The following is an 18,100-nucleotide window of genomic DNA, read 5'->3' as shown; positions in this document are numbered from 1 at the left end:
AATGTTTTATATATATATATATATATATATATATATATATATAAAACATCAAATTTAATTGTCTCAGTTTAACACTTTAAAGTCTCCATGAAATGAAAAATGCAATCTATTTCCTAAATGTGTCTTATTGATCTTGACTTACTGATTGATCAATTTATCCATGCAAGTTTCACACTACATTTTTCGTACAAGTCATATGGACTAATTTTATGATACATTTACATCTAAAAGCTTCAGTATCAATTGATTGAAACTGAAAAGATCGACCAGTCTTTCTCTGTTTCATGAAAGAAAGAAATGCCTATCCCTTTAAATCCGCATTCCCTACCTGAAATTTGTCTCCCACTTCCCCTCTGAGCTCTGGGCCCATCAGCATTTTGCCAGTGGTTTTCTTCTTAGTGAAGGTCTTGTCTGTGTACTCCACGAAAGCCACTTTCTTATAAACACCACCCAAGCGCTGAGGACCTTTTCTGAACCACTCAGATCCTGCTGCTGACGACGATGAAGTCCTGAAGCATGAAAATCAACATTATTTTCAGTCGGTTTGACATCATTCATCTCAGGGCATACTCAAAGTCGTACCGATCGCCGCTTTGAGACGAATAGTCCCAGTCCATCTCCTCTGCAGCGATGTAATGAACCCACACTTTAGGTCTTCCCTTGGCACTCGATCGAAGCACTGATACAGGGCCTCCTTGCTTGAACACAATGGAGATCATGTTGTCTTCATCCTCCTCCTCCTCCTCATCATCACGTATGACGTTTCGTTTGTCTGGGATTGGGGCCACCACAGGTTCAGGACAGTTGTCAACAGTGAAGAATGCATTCATACCAGCTGGAGAAGAGAGTTAAATCGAACATCAGTGATTTACATTCTTATTCAATTGCATTTCTAAACCAAACATAACTTGTTACTTCTTGCAAACTTCATTTACTTCATTTAGACCATCAAAGTACAAAGCACATATTTCTCAGGTCATCTTGATCTAAATCTTTCCCCTTATTAAACAAACAACAACCTCTTGTTCAACAAATGCCCGTATGATTGCCAATCAAGCTGTGTCATTGCACATTTTGCTTCACTTTTACTTAAAATATCTGATTTAAAAAGATCTAGAACTTAACTAGTCACAAATATGATCACTTATCCAACTGAAAAGACATAATGCAGCTTTTTGTGCATTATCACCCCGATTACTGAACTTTTGAAGCCTCTTCCAGCAGAAAATTTGGTTTAAGAGTTTCATGTTGTACATCCTACACCGCTGTTAGGGTCAGTAAGATTTATTAATGTTGTTGAAAGAAGCCACTTATGCTCACCAAGGCTGCAATTATTTGATAAAAAATATTTTTAAAAAACTGTAATATTATGAAATAAATATGTCTTTGCAACTTTACAGATCTTCTTTACGCACCAAGAGCTTGTAACACTCCAAAGAGAAAGGAAAACTTGAAATCGCATCATATGACCCCTTTAAAATGACTGTTTTCTATTTAATATATTTTAAAATGTAATTTATCCTGTGATGCAAATCCTAATTTTCTGCATCATTACTCCAGTCTTCCAGAAATCATTCTAATATGCTGATTTGCTGCTCAAGAAACATTTCTTATTATTATCAATGTTAAAAACAGTTGAGCTGCTTCATATTTTTGTGAAAACTGTGATATATTGGTTTTCAGGATTCTTTGATGAAAAGAACCTTATTTATTTGAAATAGAAAGCTTTTTTAACATTATAAATATCTTATCTGCCACTTCTGATCAATTTGATGCATCCTTATTGATTAAAAGAATTAATTTCTTTCAGAAAACTTTACCTCAGCTGCAATGCCTTTATTTTATCTTACAAAGTAAGTACTGATGATAGCGTTATTATGACATTACAAATATGAAAATTTGTACATTGTATGAGTCTTACCCGTCTGATGAGAGTGGATCTCGCAAGAGATCAGAAACTTTCCGGTAGCAGATGGCTTCATGAGGGCTGTAGTGAAGGTCATGGGCGTCATCTCTACAGTTACCCGCTTATGGTTGAACACCTTTAATGTGTGTCCTTCAAACTGGATGCTGTGGATCTCTGGGGTCGAGCCAAGACCAATAAGATGCCAGGACACTACTGGACTCTTCTGGCACACAGTTAGACCTGATGAAACAGAAATTACAGAATATATTTGAGAATTACACCTGTAAAGAACATGTCCACCCCAATATCACAAATAAGAAATGAAGGGCCAGATTTACTATCAGCTTGCACCAGCGCAAACCCTCATTTGGCATTAAAAAACTACTGTCAGGGTTTACTAAAGACACGCAGTGGGAAATTAGCGGTGAAAAGGCATGGACACAGTTATTTTTGCGACTCACCTTATTGAATATGCATTTGTAGGAGTTTCCCTTTTGATCTATAAATTTTGGGGAGGAGAGTATTTAAATGAATCACGCAACGTGATTTACTAAGATTTGCGCTCGTCAGTTCACTGGTATTTGTGGCATTATTTAACGCCCCAAAAAAGCATGTCTTAAAGCAGGTGGTAATTTGCGCTGGTCATTATGGAAATTAGATGTTGCGTCTGTGTTCTTTAATGTGCGCATTGTCAGTAAATCACACGCAAAATTTTCCTCTCCCATCGGTGCTTTTACGGAATTGTGCTCTAACGCTAATTGCACTGTTTAGTAAATCTGGCCCTAAGAAATTAGAATGTACCAAAATGAAAAAAGAAGTGTCACTACTGGTCAAAAGTTTGTAATATTTAAGATTTTTTAGATGCTTTTGAAAATAGTCTCTTATGCCTTGCTGCATTATATACAGTAAAAAAAAAAGTAATATTGTGAGGTATTTTTACAATTTAAAAAACTTGTAATGTAAATAATATAATTAATTCCTGTGATGCGAAGCTGAATTTTCAGCATCATTACTCCAGTCTTCAGTGCAACATGATTATTTGCGTCAGTACGATTTAAAAAAATATTTTTATTCAGCAATGACACATTAAATAGATCAAAACGGACAGTAAAGACATTTATAATGTTACAAAAGATTTCAATTTCAAATAAATGCTGTCCTCTGTTTATCAAAGAATCCTGAAAAAAATGTATCTCAGTTTCCACAAAAATATTAGGCAGCACAACTGTTTTCAACATTGACAATAATCAGAAATGGGGTTTTTTTAGCAGCAAATCAGCATATTAGAATGATTTCTGAAGGATCATGTGACACTGAAGACTGGAGTAATGATGCTGAAAATTCAGCTTTGCATCAAAAGAATAAATTACATTTTAAAATATATTCAAGCAAAAGTAGTATTTTAAATTGGAATAATATTTCAGAATATTACTTTTTTTTTTTTTTACTATATATTTGATTAAATAAACAGAGCCTTGGTGAGCAAAAGAGACTTCTTTCAAAAACATTAAAACAAATTATAAACATTTGGTTGTGTATATTTATGTTTTGCATAAAGAAAATGAAACTTTTTTAGTACCTTTAATATACTTTTTGCATTAATATATGACATTATTTTCATTCAAATCAAACATAAATTCTACTCTAAAATGTATTATTACTTTAAAGTGAAAAATCTCATTCTTAACACTGTAATGATAACCATTTCTCAACAGCTGCTCAGGTGTGGTGAGGCTGATCGCACCTGGTAATGTTGAGTTGATGTATCCATTGATGGTGTGGTACTGGGTTGGACTTGATGTTTTCTTCAGTTTGTCTGCTCGGCCAACTTCCCGGTACCAACTTTTACTCTCATCGAAGACAGCAAGAAGCAAAATGAACTCTGGAACCTTCCGCTGTCTCTCCTCAGTTAGAGCCTCTGAGAGGTCAAATGTTAAAGGACATGTCAAATATACACCAGCATTCCAATTTCAGTACAAAATGTCAGTGAGATTTTACGTGATATATTTGACAAATCCCAACAGAGAAGCAACAGTCACACCTGTTTTACAGATCAAGAGAGTCCCGACGAGTCCGCTGTTGAAGTCTCGGACGATGTCCACCTGTGATGAGTAAATGTAGGTGAGGCAGTCTGGATCCGATGTGGTTGGCCCGGAGTTGGGTGAAATGTCCCACACGTACTTGTAGTAACCACCAGGAGGCACTGCATCATCCGCTCGCTCCTGAACAGAACTGGAGTCCTCGTACCCAGCGCCTGCCATTGAAAAGCAGAAGGATGTTGAGGTTTATCTTTACAAATTATGGGTTTTCAAACCCATCAGGATATTGCAATATATCTCACAATATTGCTTTCGTTTCGCTGGGTAAGCCCGAACTTACTATATGCTGGTCTATATGGGAAATCACATGTATTTTTTTATGCACTCTGGCATTTATCAGTATCTCCAGTGTTACAAAACACATTACAGAATTCCAAAACAAGTCTACAATGATGTTGCGAGTTCAGTCTAGGAACAATTTGTCTTATGCAGTAAAAGTTGGACGGTTTGGAATGAAATTATTTACATTCCAAAAGGGTTTTTTCCGCAGCAATGTGATAGAAAAACTATTTTTGTTCCCCAAAACGTTTCAATAAGCAATTCTTAAAAGAACCACTTTTAGAACATTTTAATAATCTAAAGAACCTTGTTACATTATAAAGAACCTTTTGTGCAATGGAAAGATTCCATGGATATTAAAGGTTCTTCATGGAACCATCAATGGCTTTCATCAATTTACCATCAATTTACCTTCCGATTGTTTCCAGTACTGAATGCCGATGGGAGAAATACTGAAAGATTGTGATGCAAAGTTTTTGAAGTGCACCACAACCCTGTCGTTCACCACTGTTCTGATAGTCGGGCCTTGAATACCTGAAACAGATCATTTAATATTCTATTTATTCAATTCTAAACTTCTTAATGTTTTTTTCCTAAGAAGCAGAGATTTCAACGCTTATACTGACCAGCCCATGGAAGTTTTGACTTTGGTGCTGTAAAAGTGGAATCGGTGTATTCTGTATATACAGCCTTGATGTATTTCTGGACACCAGATGCAAATTTCCTGTTAGGAATAATTATGCTGTTACTAGACATATTTGCAATACAGTGCAATGCAACATAATACAATGCAACTTTATTAATCCACTAGAGTTAGCAATTCATTGCTAAATATTGAAAGACATAGTTTACACAAATATGAAAAGAAAATGTATTCATCATCAGGCCATTCACAATATAGATGAGTTTGTTTCTTCATCAGAACAGATTTTGAGAAATGTAGCATTACATCACTTGCTCAGCAATGGATCCTCTGCAGTGAATGGGTGCCATCAGAATGATAGTCCAAACAGATGATAAAAACTCTCCAACACTTGTGGATTATTGTGATGTATTTATGGATTATTGTGACACTTTGCATTAATTTATACAATTTTGGAAGTGGTGATTTGAAGTTAAAAACATCTTGATGGAGTGGTGTGGATTATTGTGATGTTTTTATCATCTGTTTGGACTCTCATTCTGACGGCACCCATTCACTGCTGAGGATCCATTATTGTGGTAATGCAAAATTTCTCCAAATCTGATGAAGAAACAAACTCATCTACATCTTGAATAGCCTGAGGGTGAGTAAATGTTCAGCAAATTTTCCGTTTTGGGTGAACTATTCCTTTAATAATTATACCAGACAATGTATTTCAAAATTTCAGTACCAACTTATAACAGAACATTTTGTTTTATAAAGGATTATAATGGTTGCAAGAAATATGCATATTCAGCAAATGATCTGCTGCGGTTTCACACTAATGGGCGTGAGCTGTTATCACGCTCTGTTCTAAAAACACCAAATCAAAGCATGTTTGTTCTGACCACATATTCACTATTCATGGACTGAAAATCACTACAAGAACATATTATATATAAATAACAGGCAGGCTTCTTATCACTAAAAATAACAATCAAACTATGAATGACATTGACCGTATCTAAGTGCAAACTATGCTCACATTTGTTATGCTCTGTTTAACTATACAACTTGGAAGCATAATTGAAATTTGGACAGGCCTTAAAGCTTTTGCCTTTGAGGGTTGCTGGACTGAGTCCATGCCAACTAATGAAAAGATCAAACACTTTCTCAAAGCTGTTTCCTTTCTATAATTACTAACTGATGACATTCTGCTTGATGGTCAGATTCCAGTTTACTCTGATAAAACACTTACTGTTTGAACACAGTGGTGTTTTGAGAACACTGTAGCAAAATTTGTATAATAAAAGACATAAAAGGTGTATAATCTTTATGGGTAGCAATAATTAAAAAGCATGTTTTTATGTGTGCATAATAATAAATGTGCCCACCTTTGGTTTGCAGTAGGATCTGTTGTGTCTGTAAACACATATTCCCACTTAGTTTCCACTGCTGCAATGAAGAACTCCAAAGCCTTCGCCAGGACACAGGAAGACTTCAGACACACCGTGAGGGAGAGGAGGAACAGAACAACCTTCATCACTGGAGCACAAGTTAAACACGCTGACTGAATGAGATGCTGAGATGCTGTCAGGACATATTTAACTGCACAGGAAAAGTGTTTAGGGAGGAGCCAGAGAGAGGGCGAGACAGAGAGAGTGTTCATGATAATCATGAGTAATGATGAATGTTTGAGTCATAGAAAGAATGAAGTAAGAAAGAATGGATAAAAGGTGCACTCTTTTGCAAATTTCTACAGTTTTTTTTGTTCTATTTTCCTGAAAAGCAGATGTTTTGGGCAATAGTAATAGTGATGCTTGTCATAAGCAGTCTTAATCATTTACACGTAACGTTTAATTACATTAGCACTGGAAATAATGTACCATTTAAAGCAGAGGTTTTTCAGCTTTCCTTAACCAGAAACAAAGTGGGATAAATGGCAAAAAAAAAAAAAAAAAGTTTAAACTCACACTTACAAAACTATATGTAGTGTTTTATATCAATGATGTGCTCTTTTTGACCAAAACAACTCCAACAAAGACATAGACTTTGTTTTTTTGCTTTCCTGACCAGAAACAAAATAGAATAAATGGCAAAAAAGGAGTTTTACCTGGAACTCACACTTACAAAACTATATGCAATGTGTGTTTTTTTTGTTTTTTTATTATTAATGCTGTGTTCTTTTTAACTGAACTCCAAAAAGTGAGGTTTAACTACAAAACAAAAACAAAAAAACATTTAGGAATGATTACCTAAATGTAATAGTCCTATATTACTTTTTGGATGTTTTCTTTTATTATTTTAAATGGCTTAAATTTTGCCTTGAATCATGATTGCAATATAGGCTAGTCAATTTCTAAGTGAAGCTTTGTAGGAAAAAAAAAATCTGACCAATATATATATATACAGTATATATATATATATATATATATACAGTATAAAACAGTATATAGTATATATATATATATATATGCAAAGTACAAATATAGGCTATATTTTTGTGAATAGTAGTATAAAGTGATCGTTTGTAAGCAACTCAGTTAACTCCACTTTACGAAGGTAACTCAGGAAATAATTTTTTGACTTTACAACTCTTCACGAACGAACGTTAGGCCTACTGTTTGTCTATTTCTTAAAGAACTCCTGCGGCTTGTTTAGTTAATAAATGATTACTAATTACTTTGCACATATCCAAACAACACATTCTTGTTCATATTTTGTTCCTGTGCTATGTGGTTTCAGTCTATTATACGGCGATAAAAAGCATGACAGTATCGACAGCGCGGAGAGATATTGTTTATTTTCAGGTGAGGAGCGCGTCACTTAGTGATATTGCGGAGCGATATCATCATTAGAAAACAGCAGAAAGACACTAATATGTGTAGTCCCGGTTAGTTCTATAAGTCAGTCACGCGGTGACAAATTGCGCAGGACTGTTTGTCTATTTCTTAAAGAACTCCTGCGGCTTGTTTAGTTAATAAATGATTACTAATTACTTTGCACATATCCAAACAACACATTCTTGTTCATATTTTGTTCCTGTGCTATGTGGTTTCAGTCTATTATACGGCGATAAAAAGCATGACAGTATCGACAGCGCGGAGAGATATTGTTTATTTTCAGGTGAGGAGCGCGTCACTTAGTGATATTGCGGAGCGATATCATCATTAGAAAACAGCAGAAAGACACTAATATGTGTAGTCCCGGTTAGTTCTATAAGTCAGTCACGCGGTGACAAATTGCGCAGGAGAGTGGACTAAACACCACATTTGCTTTTACCAGTTTAATTTAATCTTTATAAGTCGTTATACATTTTAGGCTATAAAACACGTCGTGAGCCATAAAGAAAGACTGCATTTAAATTAGGATCTCGTCTAAAGCCAGGCATCCGCTTTCAGTTTTCTCTTGTGTAATTAGGAAACACGCTTTCAGTGTAAAGAACTCGTCCTAGTCTGCTAAAACAAGACTTGAACATCGTACAGCAGGCATAGTCTGTAAGGAATCGCATCATTATAAGGCAACGCCGCCACCTAGTGTAGATTACACGCACGCATACACACAGAAATACTACTTTAAATGATTCAATGCCAATGTATAAGTATACAGATATAACGGTAGCAAAGTGCTGTTTTTGTAGAATTAAACAGAGTTGCGTTCTTTTTTAGAATCGCCTTGAAGCCCCACCTGTTCAAGACGATCATATGGAGGTGCGAGTGGTTCAGGCTATGGACTGCTAATCCATTGTGCTCTGCACGCTTGGGTTCGAATCCATCCTCATCGGTTAGTGATTTTTCAGTCTTGAAAAACATGTAGCCATGACAGTCATTTGGAAAAATCTACTTCTGCATATTATGTCAAGACACCACAGGTGTCATAAAAATGTAAATAATATATCTCACCATATTGACCCCAGTTAATAATCAACAGTACACAGCTGACACAGAACAGCATACGCATACACACAGAAATACTACTTTAAATGATTCAATGCCAATGTATAAGTATACAGATATAACGGTAGCAAAGTGCTGTTTTTGTAGAATTAAACAGAGTTGCGTTCTTTTTTAGAATCGCCTTGAAGCCCCACCTGTTCAAGACGATCATATGGAGGTGCGAGTGGTTCAGGCTATGGACTGCTAATCCATTGTGCTCTGCACGCTTGGGTTCGAATCCATCCTCATCGGTTAGTGATTTTTCAGTCTTGAAAAACATGTAGCCATGACAGTCATTTGGAAAAATCTACTAATGCATATTATGTCAAGACACCACAGGTGTCATAAAAATGTAAATAATATATCTCACCATATTTACCCCAGTTAATAATCAACAGTACACAGCTGACACAGAACAGCATAAGCTGTTTACATCCAGCGGATATTCTCCAAAATGGCACCAGGGTAATGCGGAGGAGACGAATTGTTGAATAAAGACGTAATTTTTTTTCTTTTGTGAACAAAAAGTATTCTCGTAGCTTCGTATAATTGCGGATTAGCCACTGTTGTCACATGGATTATTTTACAGATCTCCTTACTACGTTTCTGGACTTGGGAACATTTCAGTTGCGTTGCTGTCTATGCAGGGTCAGACAGCTCTCAGATTCCATCAAAATATCTTAATTTGTGTTCCGAAGATGAACGAAGGTTTTACGAGTTTAGAACGGCACGAGGGTGAGTAATTAATGATAGAATTTTCATTTTTGGGTGAACTAACCCTTTAAGAAAACCTATCATATGACCAAAACGAAAATAAAAGAATATGATTTTTATTTCTTGGATCTCATTATTATTATTATTTTTTTAAAGGTTTTAAAAGAATACAAAAGGCATAAAATTCATCTTAATCACAGGAAATCCAGTTATCAAAAATAGAAAAACAAGACAACAACAACAACAACAACAACAAAAAAACAATACTAAATATTTCTCAAAATGTACCTCCCCAAAAAAATACAAAACATAAAAACACTGACTTACATACATATGAACAAACATGATCCATACAATAGGGACGGAGAATGCATTCAGGTTAAATAATTATTTCAGCTGAGATTGAGAACTGAAGTCTCGAGGGCCGTTACATCCATTATGTGCTGTTGAGTCCATGAGTTTCAACACTACTGAGCTGTTTCTCTTTTGAAGACTTCTTTTTCTGGACAATAAAAGAGCAGTACAAGTAATTTACTTGCAGAACAATTAATCAATCAGTTTTATTATCATAAAGGGTTTCTGCCGGTTTCATAAAGATAAAGACTTTTTAAGACCAAGTAAAGACCATTTAAGAAACACAATGAGCCATTTTAGCAACACTTCAACGTTTGAAAACACAACTTTAAACCCGATCTCCATTACTTTTTAAAGGAGAAAATTCTGCTTATTTTCAATTTCAATCATGCAATTCATTCACCAATTTTACCTTTTTGTGCACTACCACCTCCTCATCTGGAGCAGATACAGGAGGATCATCAGGGATTATCTCCTCTGTTTCTTCATCTCTCTCCTTCTTTTTCTTCTCTGTACATCATTTCAGTGTGAAAGGGAACACAAGCAAACAAAAACTGAATGAAGCAGTAAAATAAAGCCTCAAGCCAGGATATACATGTATTTAATTACTCACTCTTTTTCTTCTGACTTATTTCTACTGGAACGGATGCCTCTTCTTCTTCTTCTTCTGCTGGTGGTTGAAGAGCATCTGCATTTTCACTCTCCTTGCTTTTCTTCTTCTCTTTGTGTTTCTTGGCCTTCTTGGGCTCAGGTGTGGCCTCCTCCGGTGCTGGGACATCACAAGCTTCTTCCCTTTTGTGTTTTCTTTTTTTGGAAGGAGTTTTTAGATCGTGACTACAGGTTTCCTCATTTCCCAAACCATCACCATCTACAGTCTTTGCTTGAGATTTACTACTTTTTAAGGGTGTTTCTGAAGGAACGTCATTCTGGATCTCCACAACATCAGCAGCCTTGCTTTTTCTTTTTGTCGAAAAGCTGTTTGTAGAGTCAGACTGTGGGAGATCAGCATCCGATGCGGCTGTTTTGACCTTCTTACTGGTTGTTTCCTCCTCGTCAGATTCTTCAGTGCTTTTAACTTTCTTGGCTTTAGCTTTTTTTGATGGCGTTTCAGGCTCAACTGTTTCTAAATGGCTTTTACTGGCCTTAAGTTTGGCTTTTTTAGATGAAGAGTCAGGTTTAACGGATTCTAGAGAGACATCAGCTTTCTCAGGTGTCGTTTCTTGTCCATTCTCAGAAGGACCTTCTGTTTTCTTAGCTTTAACCTTCTTTGAAGGCGTCTCATCAGGAACAGGCTCTACGACACTTTTAGGCTTCTTGTTTTTCACTTTTTTTGATGGCGTCTCTGATTGGTCAGAGGTAGCGTCCATCCTAGCGTTCTTAACAGCTTTCTTAACCTCTTTAATATTTAAGGGACTATTGTCAGTTTCAACATTACTGGCTTCAGATTGGCTTTTCTTTTTTTTAGCCTTTTTAGATGGAGTTTCAGTGCTGCTGGTTTCTGAGGCACCATTATCTTTCCAAACATTGGTCTCAACTTGCTCTGAAAAACTATTTTCTTTTTTAAAGTGAACTCTATTAGGAGTCCTATTGGCTTCTGAATCTGATACACCAACCCTTTTAGTCTTTGTCAACGGAGTGGCAATTTTGCCAGTTTCCAAGAGTCCATTCATTTCATGATGTGCTTCTGGATTATCAGATGAGTTAGTAGCTTTAGCTTTTGTTCTTTTAGGGGTCTTAACCACATCATGACCCGAGATACTACTATTGTTCTTATTCCCAGCCTTTTGGGATGGTGTCTCAACTTCATGATGTTCAGAAATAGCTACAGAATCTTTGTCTTTTGACTTTTTTGAAGGAGTCTCAGATGCATCAGTTGTTACAGGAATGTCATCAGGTTTGGCAGTCGATTTCTTTGCTGGTGTACTGGACTTTCCCTTCTTGGCTGGGTTTCCCTCTTTTTGAGCTCTTGCCGGCTTCTTTGTCGTCCTTCCCTTTGCTGAAGACTTTGCAGATGAGACAGGAGATTCATCCAAGTTCGAGAGAACATCCATCTTCACTCGATCAGCATCTGGTTACAACAGACAAACTTCAATAATCATATTTCATGTTTCTGTATTAATCTTATGTAAACACATCACACCAAGAAGTTAATACTTTTATTCAGAAAGGATGCATTGGCATTTATAGTGTAGTATAAGCATTTATAATGTTTGAAAATATTTCTATTTCAAATAAATGCTGTTCTTTTGAACTTTCTATTCATCAAAGAATCCTGACAAAAAAATGTATCACGGTTTCCACAAAAATATGAAGCAGCTTTTTTCAATATTGGTAATAATGATAAATTTTCACTTCATTTTCAGCAGCCATTACTCATCTTTAGTGTCACATGATCCCACATGAAAAATCATTCTAATATGCTGATACTTACAGAGGAGAGAGAGAGAAAGAGATAACATTGTGATATTTTCATAAACATTAAGCAAATGTTCCTCTCATTACTCCAATTCTTACAGATTAATTTCTCTTTTTTTATATTCCCGTTATATTCAATGGTGATCCTACTAATATTCTTTTTTTTAAATTAAATGACTGATTGAAATAATCTTAAGATGTCTTAAAGGGTTAGTTCACCCAAAAATGAAAATTCTGTCATTAATTACTCACCCTCGTGTCGTTCCAAACCCGTAAGACCTTCGTTCATCTTCGGAATACAATTTAAGATATTTTTGATGAAATCTGAGGGCTCTCTGACCCTCCCATAGACAGCAAGGTAACTACCACGTTCAAGGTCCAGAAAAGTACCAAGATGATCGACAAAGTAGTCCGTGTGACATCAATATAACGAAAACAAAACAAAGCAAAAATAATGACTTTATTCTACATTTCGCGCGATCACGACAGTATCTTCACACGCTCGCTTCATGATACTGTCGTGAACGCGCGTCCACAAGTGACGCAGTAGAGACGAAAATGTGGAATAAAGTCATTGTTTTTGTTTTCTTTGTGCAAAAAAGGTATTCTAGTAGCTTCGTAACTTTACAGTTGAACCACTGATGTAACACGGACTACTTTGTTGATCATCTTGGTACTTTTCTGGACCTTGAACGTGGTAGTTACCTTGCTGTCTATGGGAGAGTCTGAAAGCTCTCAGATTTCATCAAAAATATCTTAAATTGTATTCCGAAGATGAACGAAGGTCTAACGGGTTTGGAACGACACGAGGGTGAGTAATTAATGACAGAATTTTCCTTTTTTGGTGAACTATCCCTTTAATAAGAATGTTTGTTTTGCACTATGATGATGAGAATTTGGGGATAAATAAATGTCCTTAAATGTCATGAAAATAATGTCACAATGCAATAAACAACTTTTTTTTTTTTTTAACGGCTCAATTTTCTTTATGCTAAGTACCTTTAAACATAAATAAATAATATCTTTCTCTTGATTTTGTGGTTAAACGTGGTGTTTGTGTGATTTACCCATCTGCAGGTAGTACACTACAACCTTTCAATGTGATCTATTGTGCATTTTTACAGTTTGTCTCACCTGATAACTGAGAAACCATTTTCCTCCACTTCTCCACATCTAATCTCGAGTCTGAATCGGAATCGTTCCCTGCAGCAGCAGTGGCCAATTGAGGCGCCGACTTTTTTCTTTTCCTTGGTTTGGTCACAGTTTCTTTTTTCTTCTGTTTCTGTGGAGTGGAGTAAGTGATGAATATGTCAGGTGACTTTTGTATGGTGGCTCAGTTAAGTTTGGGTAAAATATTTTGGTCAGTTTTAAATCAAATACCGTAGATTTTTTAGCCAATTCTGAAGTCGCCTTGTTGCTCACAGACTTTTTTGGACCAACTACTTTCCATACACAAAACAAACAACCAAAAATATAAATAACTTAAAGAAACTTTAACTGAGGGTTAGGATCACAGTTCAGCTCTATCACAACTAGGAATATGTGTACTACAAATGTCTAAAATAAAGCTTTAAATTCTTCCTATTTAAAAGAAAATTTCTACCAGAAATGAACATTTGCTTAAAATGTATTCACCCTCAGGCGATCCAAGATCTAGATGAGTTTGCTGCTTCATCAGAACAGATTTGGTGAAATGTAGCATCACGTCATTAATGTCTTGTTTATTACGAACACTTCACAAATCCATCAAGATGTTTTTAACTTCAAACCGTCACTTCTGGCAAAAATATGATTCCATAATCCATAATAATGCTTCCTCCATTTAAAAAAAGTCAATTTCCTGTTTTCCTCACATCAAATTCTCCCTACATATTTGTTTAGAACTGTTTTAGACTGTTTTCAAACAGTACTTGATCTGAGCATATTTCTCTCCTGTTTCAGCCGAAATGACTTTTTCACTGGAGAAAGCGATAATATGGACAGAGGACATGCATTTTAGACAGAAGCAATGGTTAAGTTAAAAACGTCTCAATAATGGATTTGTTTCTTACAAAGATGCAGCTTTACATTTCACATAAATTGACGGTCTGGAGTCTTGTGGGTAATTGTGATGTTTTTATCAGTTGTTTGGACTCTCATTCTGACGGCACCCATTCACCGCAGAGGAGCCAGTGGTGAGCAAGTGATGTAATGCCAAATCTGTTTCCATGAAGAAACGAACTCATCTACTCATCTTGGATGGCCTGAGGGTGAGTAAATTTTCAGCAAACTTTAAGTAAGATTGTCAGACTCGTGGCAGCTCCAGATAAATGTTAGACAAAAACACTGCTCAAACACACATTACACAATAAAAACATTGAAATTAACTTCTCATTTACCAGCAGAGGGGGCTGTGATCTTAGACTTGGTTCCTGACTTGCTCTTTGCAGGACTCTTGAGCTCAGGAGTCCGAACTCCTGTGAATTTAAAGAGTTTCAATTGGTCTCTTTTAATATTAGTGATCACTCCATATGAGTTTTAAATTGTCAGTTTGATTTCCATCAAAATTATTCATGTACAGTACTCAGATTTATAGAGTGAATCTTCTGATAAAAAATATTTAGTAAAGCCTCTGATGTACATACCATCTCCATCTCCATCATCTGAGCTGAACACATCACGTTGTTAAAAGGAAGAAAAATGATAAATTAGTTTGAAACCATTTCAATGAAGCCTACAACATGAGACACACATGCACCGTCTTACCTTGCCCACTTCTTAAAGATCTCACTCAAGGATGGTTTCACTTCTTCAGTTTCAACCTGTAATTCACAGCCATATTTAATGCAAGCATTATGTGCATTCAGACAATTGCATATCACAATACTGAGCTCGTCTGACATCAACTTTAATAGAACAAATAAAGCACTGTGAACTGTTGCACTGACCTCAGTGTGTGTGTGTAAATCTTATTTGGTGCTTACAGTTTATCCGTGCACTAATATCAGTAACCACAGGACAAAGTTCATTTGCATGAGTTTATAAAGCTTGTTTCTTCCACTCAAGTCATATTTAACACATACATGCAGTTAGTGCCAACTACAGTGGTATAAATACAGCTTTAACTAATGCATTATGGTTTATGTACATCTTGTAGTATTGTGATAAGCAGCGATTTCAGTGTGCCCTGTTGTGATAAACACCAAATAAGTTGGTATTGGTAAATACATCAGATTAGGTTCGACTGCTCTAATGCAAGCGTTTGAAATGCTTTATTTTGAATTCTCTTGACGTTTCAAAATGCATGCAATAATACAGTCTCTTGATCTACAAGCATGCACTCGCTCTCTCAAACACATGAATAAACATATCTGCACCTGGGGCGCTTGCTTTCTCAGCACGTTGGCTGCTTTCTTGTAGCCGTTGTCCTTTAAATGGTGATATATTAAATTGATCAGCTCGTCCTGCGAGGCGTCTGTAATATTTGAGTTCATGTTTGGGATGGGGATGGGTTTAAAAACGGGTGCGCAAGAAACTTAGAAAAAACTTTGCTGCATGTTTCTATTTCCGCTACGTTCTTCTTCTTCTTCTGTTTTTTGGCGCGTTACATCCTGTGTGCATATCGCCACCTACTTTTGCTGTTATGCAGTCATGGTTATTTATAATCAATTTCTTCCTTGTTTTTGCTTTTCCTATTCCTACACATGTATATACACAAATATTCCTACTTAAATAATTATTTCCCTTATTATCTGTATTCCATATGTCCTGCCATTCTTTAATAATATTTTCCTTAATGATAGTTTTAATTTCACATTTACTTAAAGGAACATTAAAATCTATTACTTCTCTTTTTAAAGCATTTTTTGCTAATTCATCAGCAGATTCATTACCAGCTATTCCCACATGTGCTGGCACCCAGCAGAATCCAACTACCACTCCTTTTCTTTGTATACGCCATAATAATGTAAATATTTCACACATCAAATCTTCTCTAGAAGATTGCCGAGTAATCAATGATGTTAAAACAGAAGCCGAGTCAGAGCATACCACTACTCTGTATGGTCTTACTTCCTCAACCCATGTTAGTCCTATTATGATAGCAACCATTTCAACAGCATATATTGACAATTTAGATGCTAATCTTTTAGTTATGGATATTTTAAAATCTGGAATATATATACTCATGCATGTTCTGTCTTTGTTTCGGTCTTTCTCCCCATACAGGTAACACAATACATTCTATATTTGCTATCTGATATTTCTCTGCTAACTGATTTATATTCCATCCATATCCTCTCCCTTTGTTATTTGAGTATTCCCAGCAATTATTTAAAATATCTTTAGCTATATGTTTCCCAGAATAACTCTTTAAAGACAACCAATATACCAAAGACAATTTAACTCAAACTCAATGGCATTTCATTTGCCTCTACTAATAATGCATTGACTGGTGTTGTTTTAGTTGCTCCTAAGCATATTCTAAGAGCTCTATACTGTATCCTAGACTCCTTAATAATGTTTCTGATGCTGAACCATAAATCATGCATCCGTAATCTATTATAGAGCTTATCAAAGCTTTATATACCGGTATTGTTAACAGTGATTCTTTTTCAGCACCCCATTCTTTTCCAACTATTGCCCTCATCACATTTAAAATCCTCCTGCATTTTTATCTATTTCCTCAACATGTTTTTTCCAGGTATATCTCCCATCTAACCAAATTCCTAGATAGCTTACTTAAAAACCTTTACTTGTTCTAATGGTTTTCCATACAATAGTAGTTCAATATCTTTAGAAACTTCTTTTTTCCTACTGAACAACATATAACATGATTTATTTGTTGACATTTTAAAACTCCATTCTATACTCCATTTTCCCACCTTTTTAATAGCTGTTTGCATACTTGAAATCACAGATTTTGACCTCTCTTCCAAATAGCACCATCATCAGCATATAACGCACATCCAACACCATATCCTAAATTGTCAAAAATATCATTAATCATAATGTTAAACAGAATTGGACTTATTACACTCCCTTGTGGAATACCATTTTCTGCCTTAAAACTGATGACTGATACGTTACTTGTACTATAAATGTTCGTTCAAATAAAAACTGAGATAACCAATTATACATTTTACCATCTATTCCTATCCTTGATGCTTTAATTAACAACCCTTCTCTCCATATTGTGTCATATGGTTTTTCTATATCAAAATATACTACTGCCATAATTTCTTTCATTTTTATTGCCTTCTCTATTTCATTACTGACCTTTATTAATGCATTCATTGTTGATCTTTTACCTCTAAATCCACAGATATTTACATAATTTACCCTTCTTTTCTAACTCATAAGATAATCTATGAACTATGATCTTTTCCATTAATATACATAAGTTTGAAGTTAAAGCAACTGATCGATAATTTCCTGGGTATGTTGGATTTTTACCAGGTTTTACAATAGGTATTACTACAGCTCGCTTCCATATCTTTGGAAGTATTCCTTCTATCCATATTTTATTATATAACTTAAGTATAATTAATAATACACTATCTGACGGATGCTTTATCATTATATAACTTATCCCATCACACCCAGGAGCAGTATTGGCACATTTCTGTTCCGCTACGTTCGCGCAGCAGCGACACGCGCATTCCTTCACTCTGACCCCTGAACTCTCCACTGCTCGCACTGCATCATAGGAAATGTAGTTCTTTAAGGTGTGCTCCGTTTTTGTAGCATATGGGAGATTCTTATACTGCACACACACACACACACACACACACACACA

The 18,100-nt window shown here is 35.7% G+C and overlaps 2 protein-coding genes across 7 annotated transcripts in view; both read right to left on the bottom strand.

The window, feature by feature from the left end:
• Positions 1–6,476, bottom strand: part of LOC107731346 (coagulation factor VIII-like) — a 26,762-nt gene extending 20,286 nt beyond the window's left edge. Inside the window, exons 1-8 of the mRNA XM_016542400.1 lie at positions 6,301–6,476; positions 4,911–5,008; positions 4,696–4,818; positions 3,948–4,160; positions 3,651–3,824; positions 1,922–2,146; positions 583–835; positions 329–509 (exon numbers count right to left, since the gene is read on the bottom strand). Coding sequence (XP_016397886.1) covers positions 329–509; positions 583–835; positions 1,922–2,146; positions 3,651–3,824; positions 3,948–4,160; positions 4,696–4,818; positions 4,911–5,008; positions 6,301–6,449 — 1,416 coding nt within the window. The 5' untranslated portion in view covers positions 6,450–6,476. The remainder of the gene's footprint in view (positions 1–328; positions 510–582; positions 836–1,921; positions 2,147–3,650; positions 3,825–3,947; positions 4,161–4,695; positions 4,819–4,910; positions 5,009–6,300) is intronic.
• Positions 6,477–9,847: 3,371 nt separating this feature from the next.
• On the bottom strand, positions 9,848–15,901 carry LOC107731353 (treacle protein-like). Of its 6 annotated transcripts, none has more exons than XM_016542406.1 (9): positions 15,681–15,901; positions 15,070–15,125; positions 14,949–14,971; positions 14,703–14,780; positions 13,705–13,766; positions 13,459–13,606; positions 10,523–11,977; positions 10,322–10,419; positions 9,848–10,057 (listed from the first exon to the last, which is right to left on the bottom strand). In XM_016542406.1, the coding sequence occupies exons 1-9, from the start codon at positions 15,795–15,797 to the stop codon at positions 9,992–9,994; spliced, it is 2,103 nt and encodes a 700-aa protein (XP_016397892.1). In that variant the 5' UTR covers positions 15,798–15,901; the 3' UTR covers positions 9,848–9,991. The 6 variants fall into 6 exon arrangements, with proteins under 6 accessions (XP_016397892.1, XP_016397893.1, XP_016397894.1 ...); XM_016542407.1 differs by having other exon boundaries at positions 13,705–13,763; XM_016542408.1 differs by having other exon boundaries at positions 14,703–14,777.
• Between the last annotated feature and the right edge of the window lie 2,199 nt (positions 15,902–18,100).

This window comes from Sinocyclocheilus rhinocerous, unplaced genomic scaffold (assembly GCF_001515625.1).
Source record: "Sinocyclocheilus rhinocerous isolate Xijiao unplaced genomic scaffold, SAMN03320098_v1.1 scaffold939, whole genome shotgun sequence".
In the NCBI taxonomy this organism is placed as follows: domain Eukaryota; kingdom Metazoa; phylum Chordata; class Actinopteri; order Cypriniformes; family Cyprinidae; genus Sinocyclocheilus; species Sinocyclocheilus rhinocerous.
The sequence above is the reverse complement of the archived record's forward strand: the minus strand, read 5'-3'. Positions and strand labels throughout refer to the sequence as shown.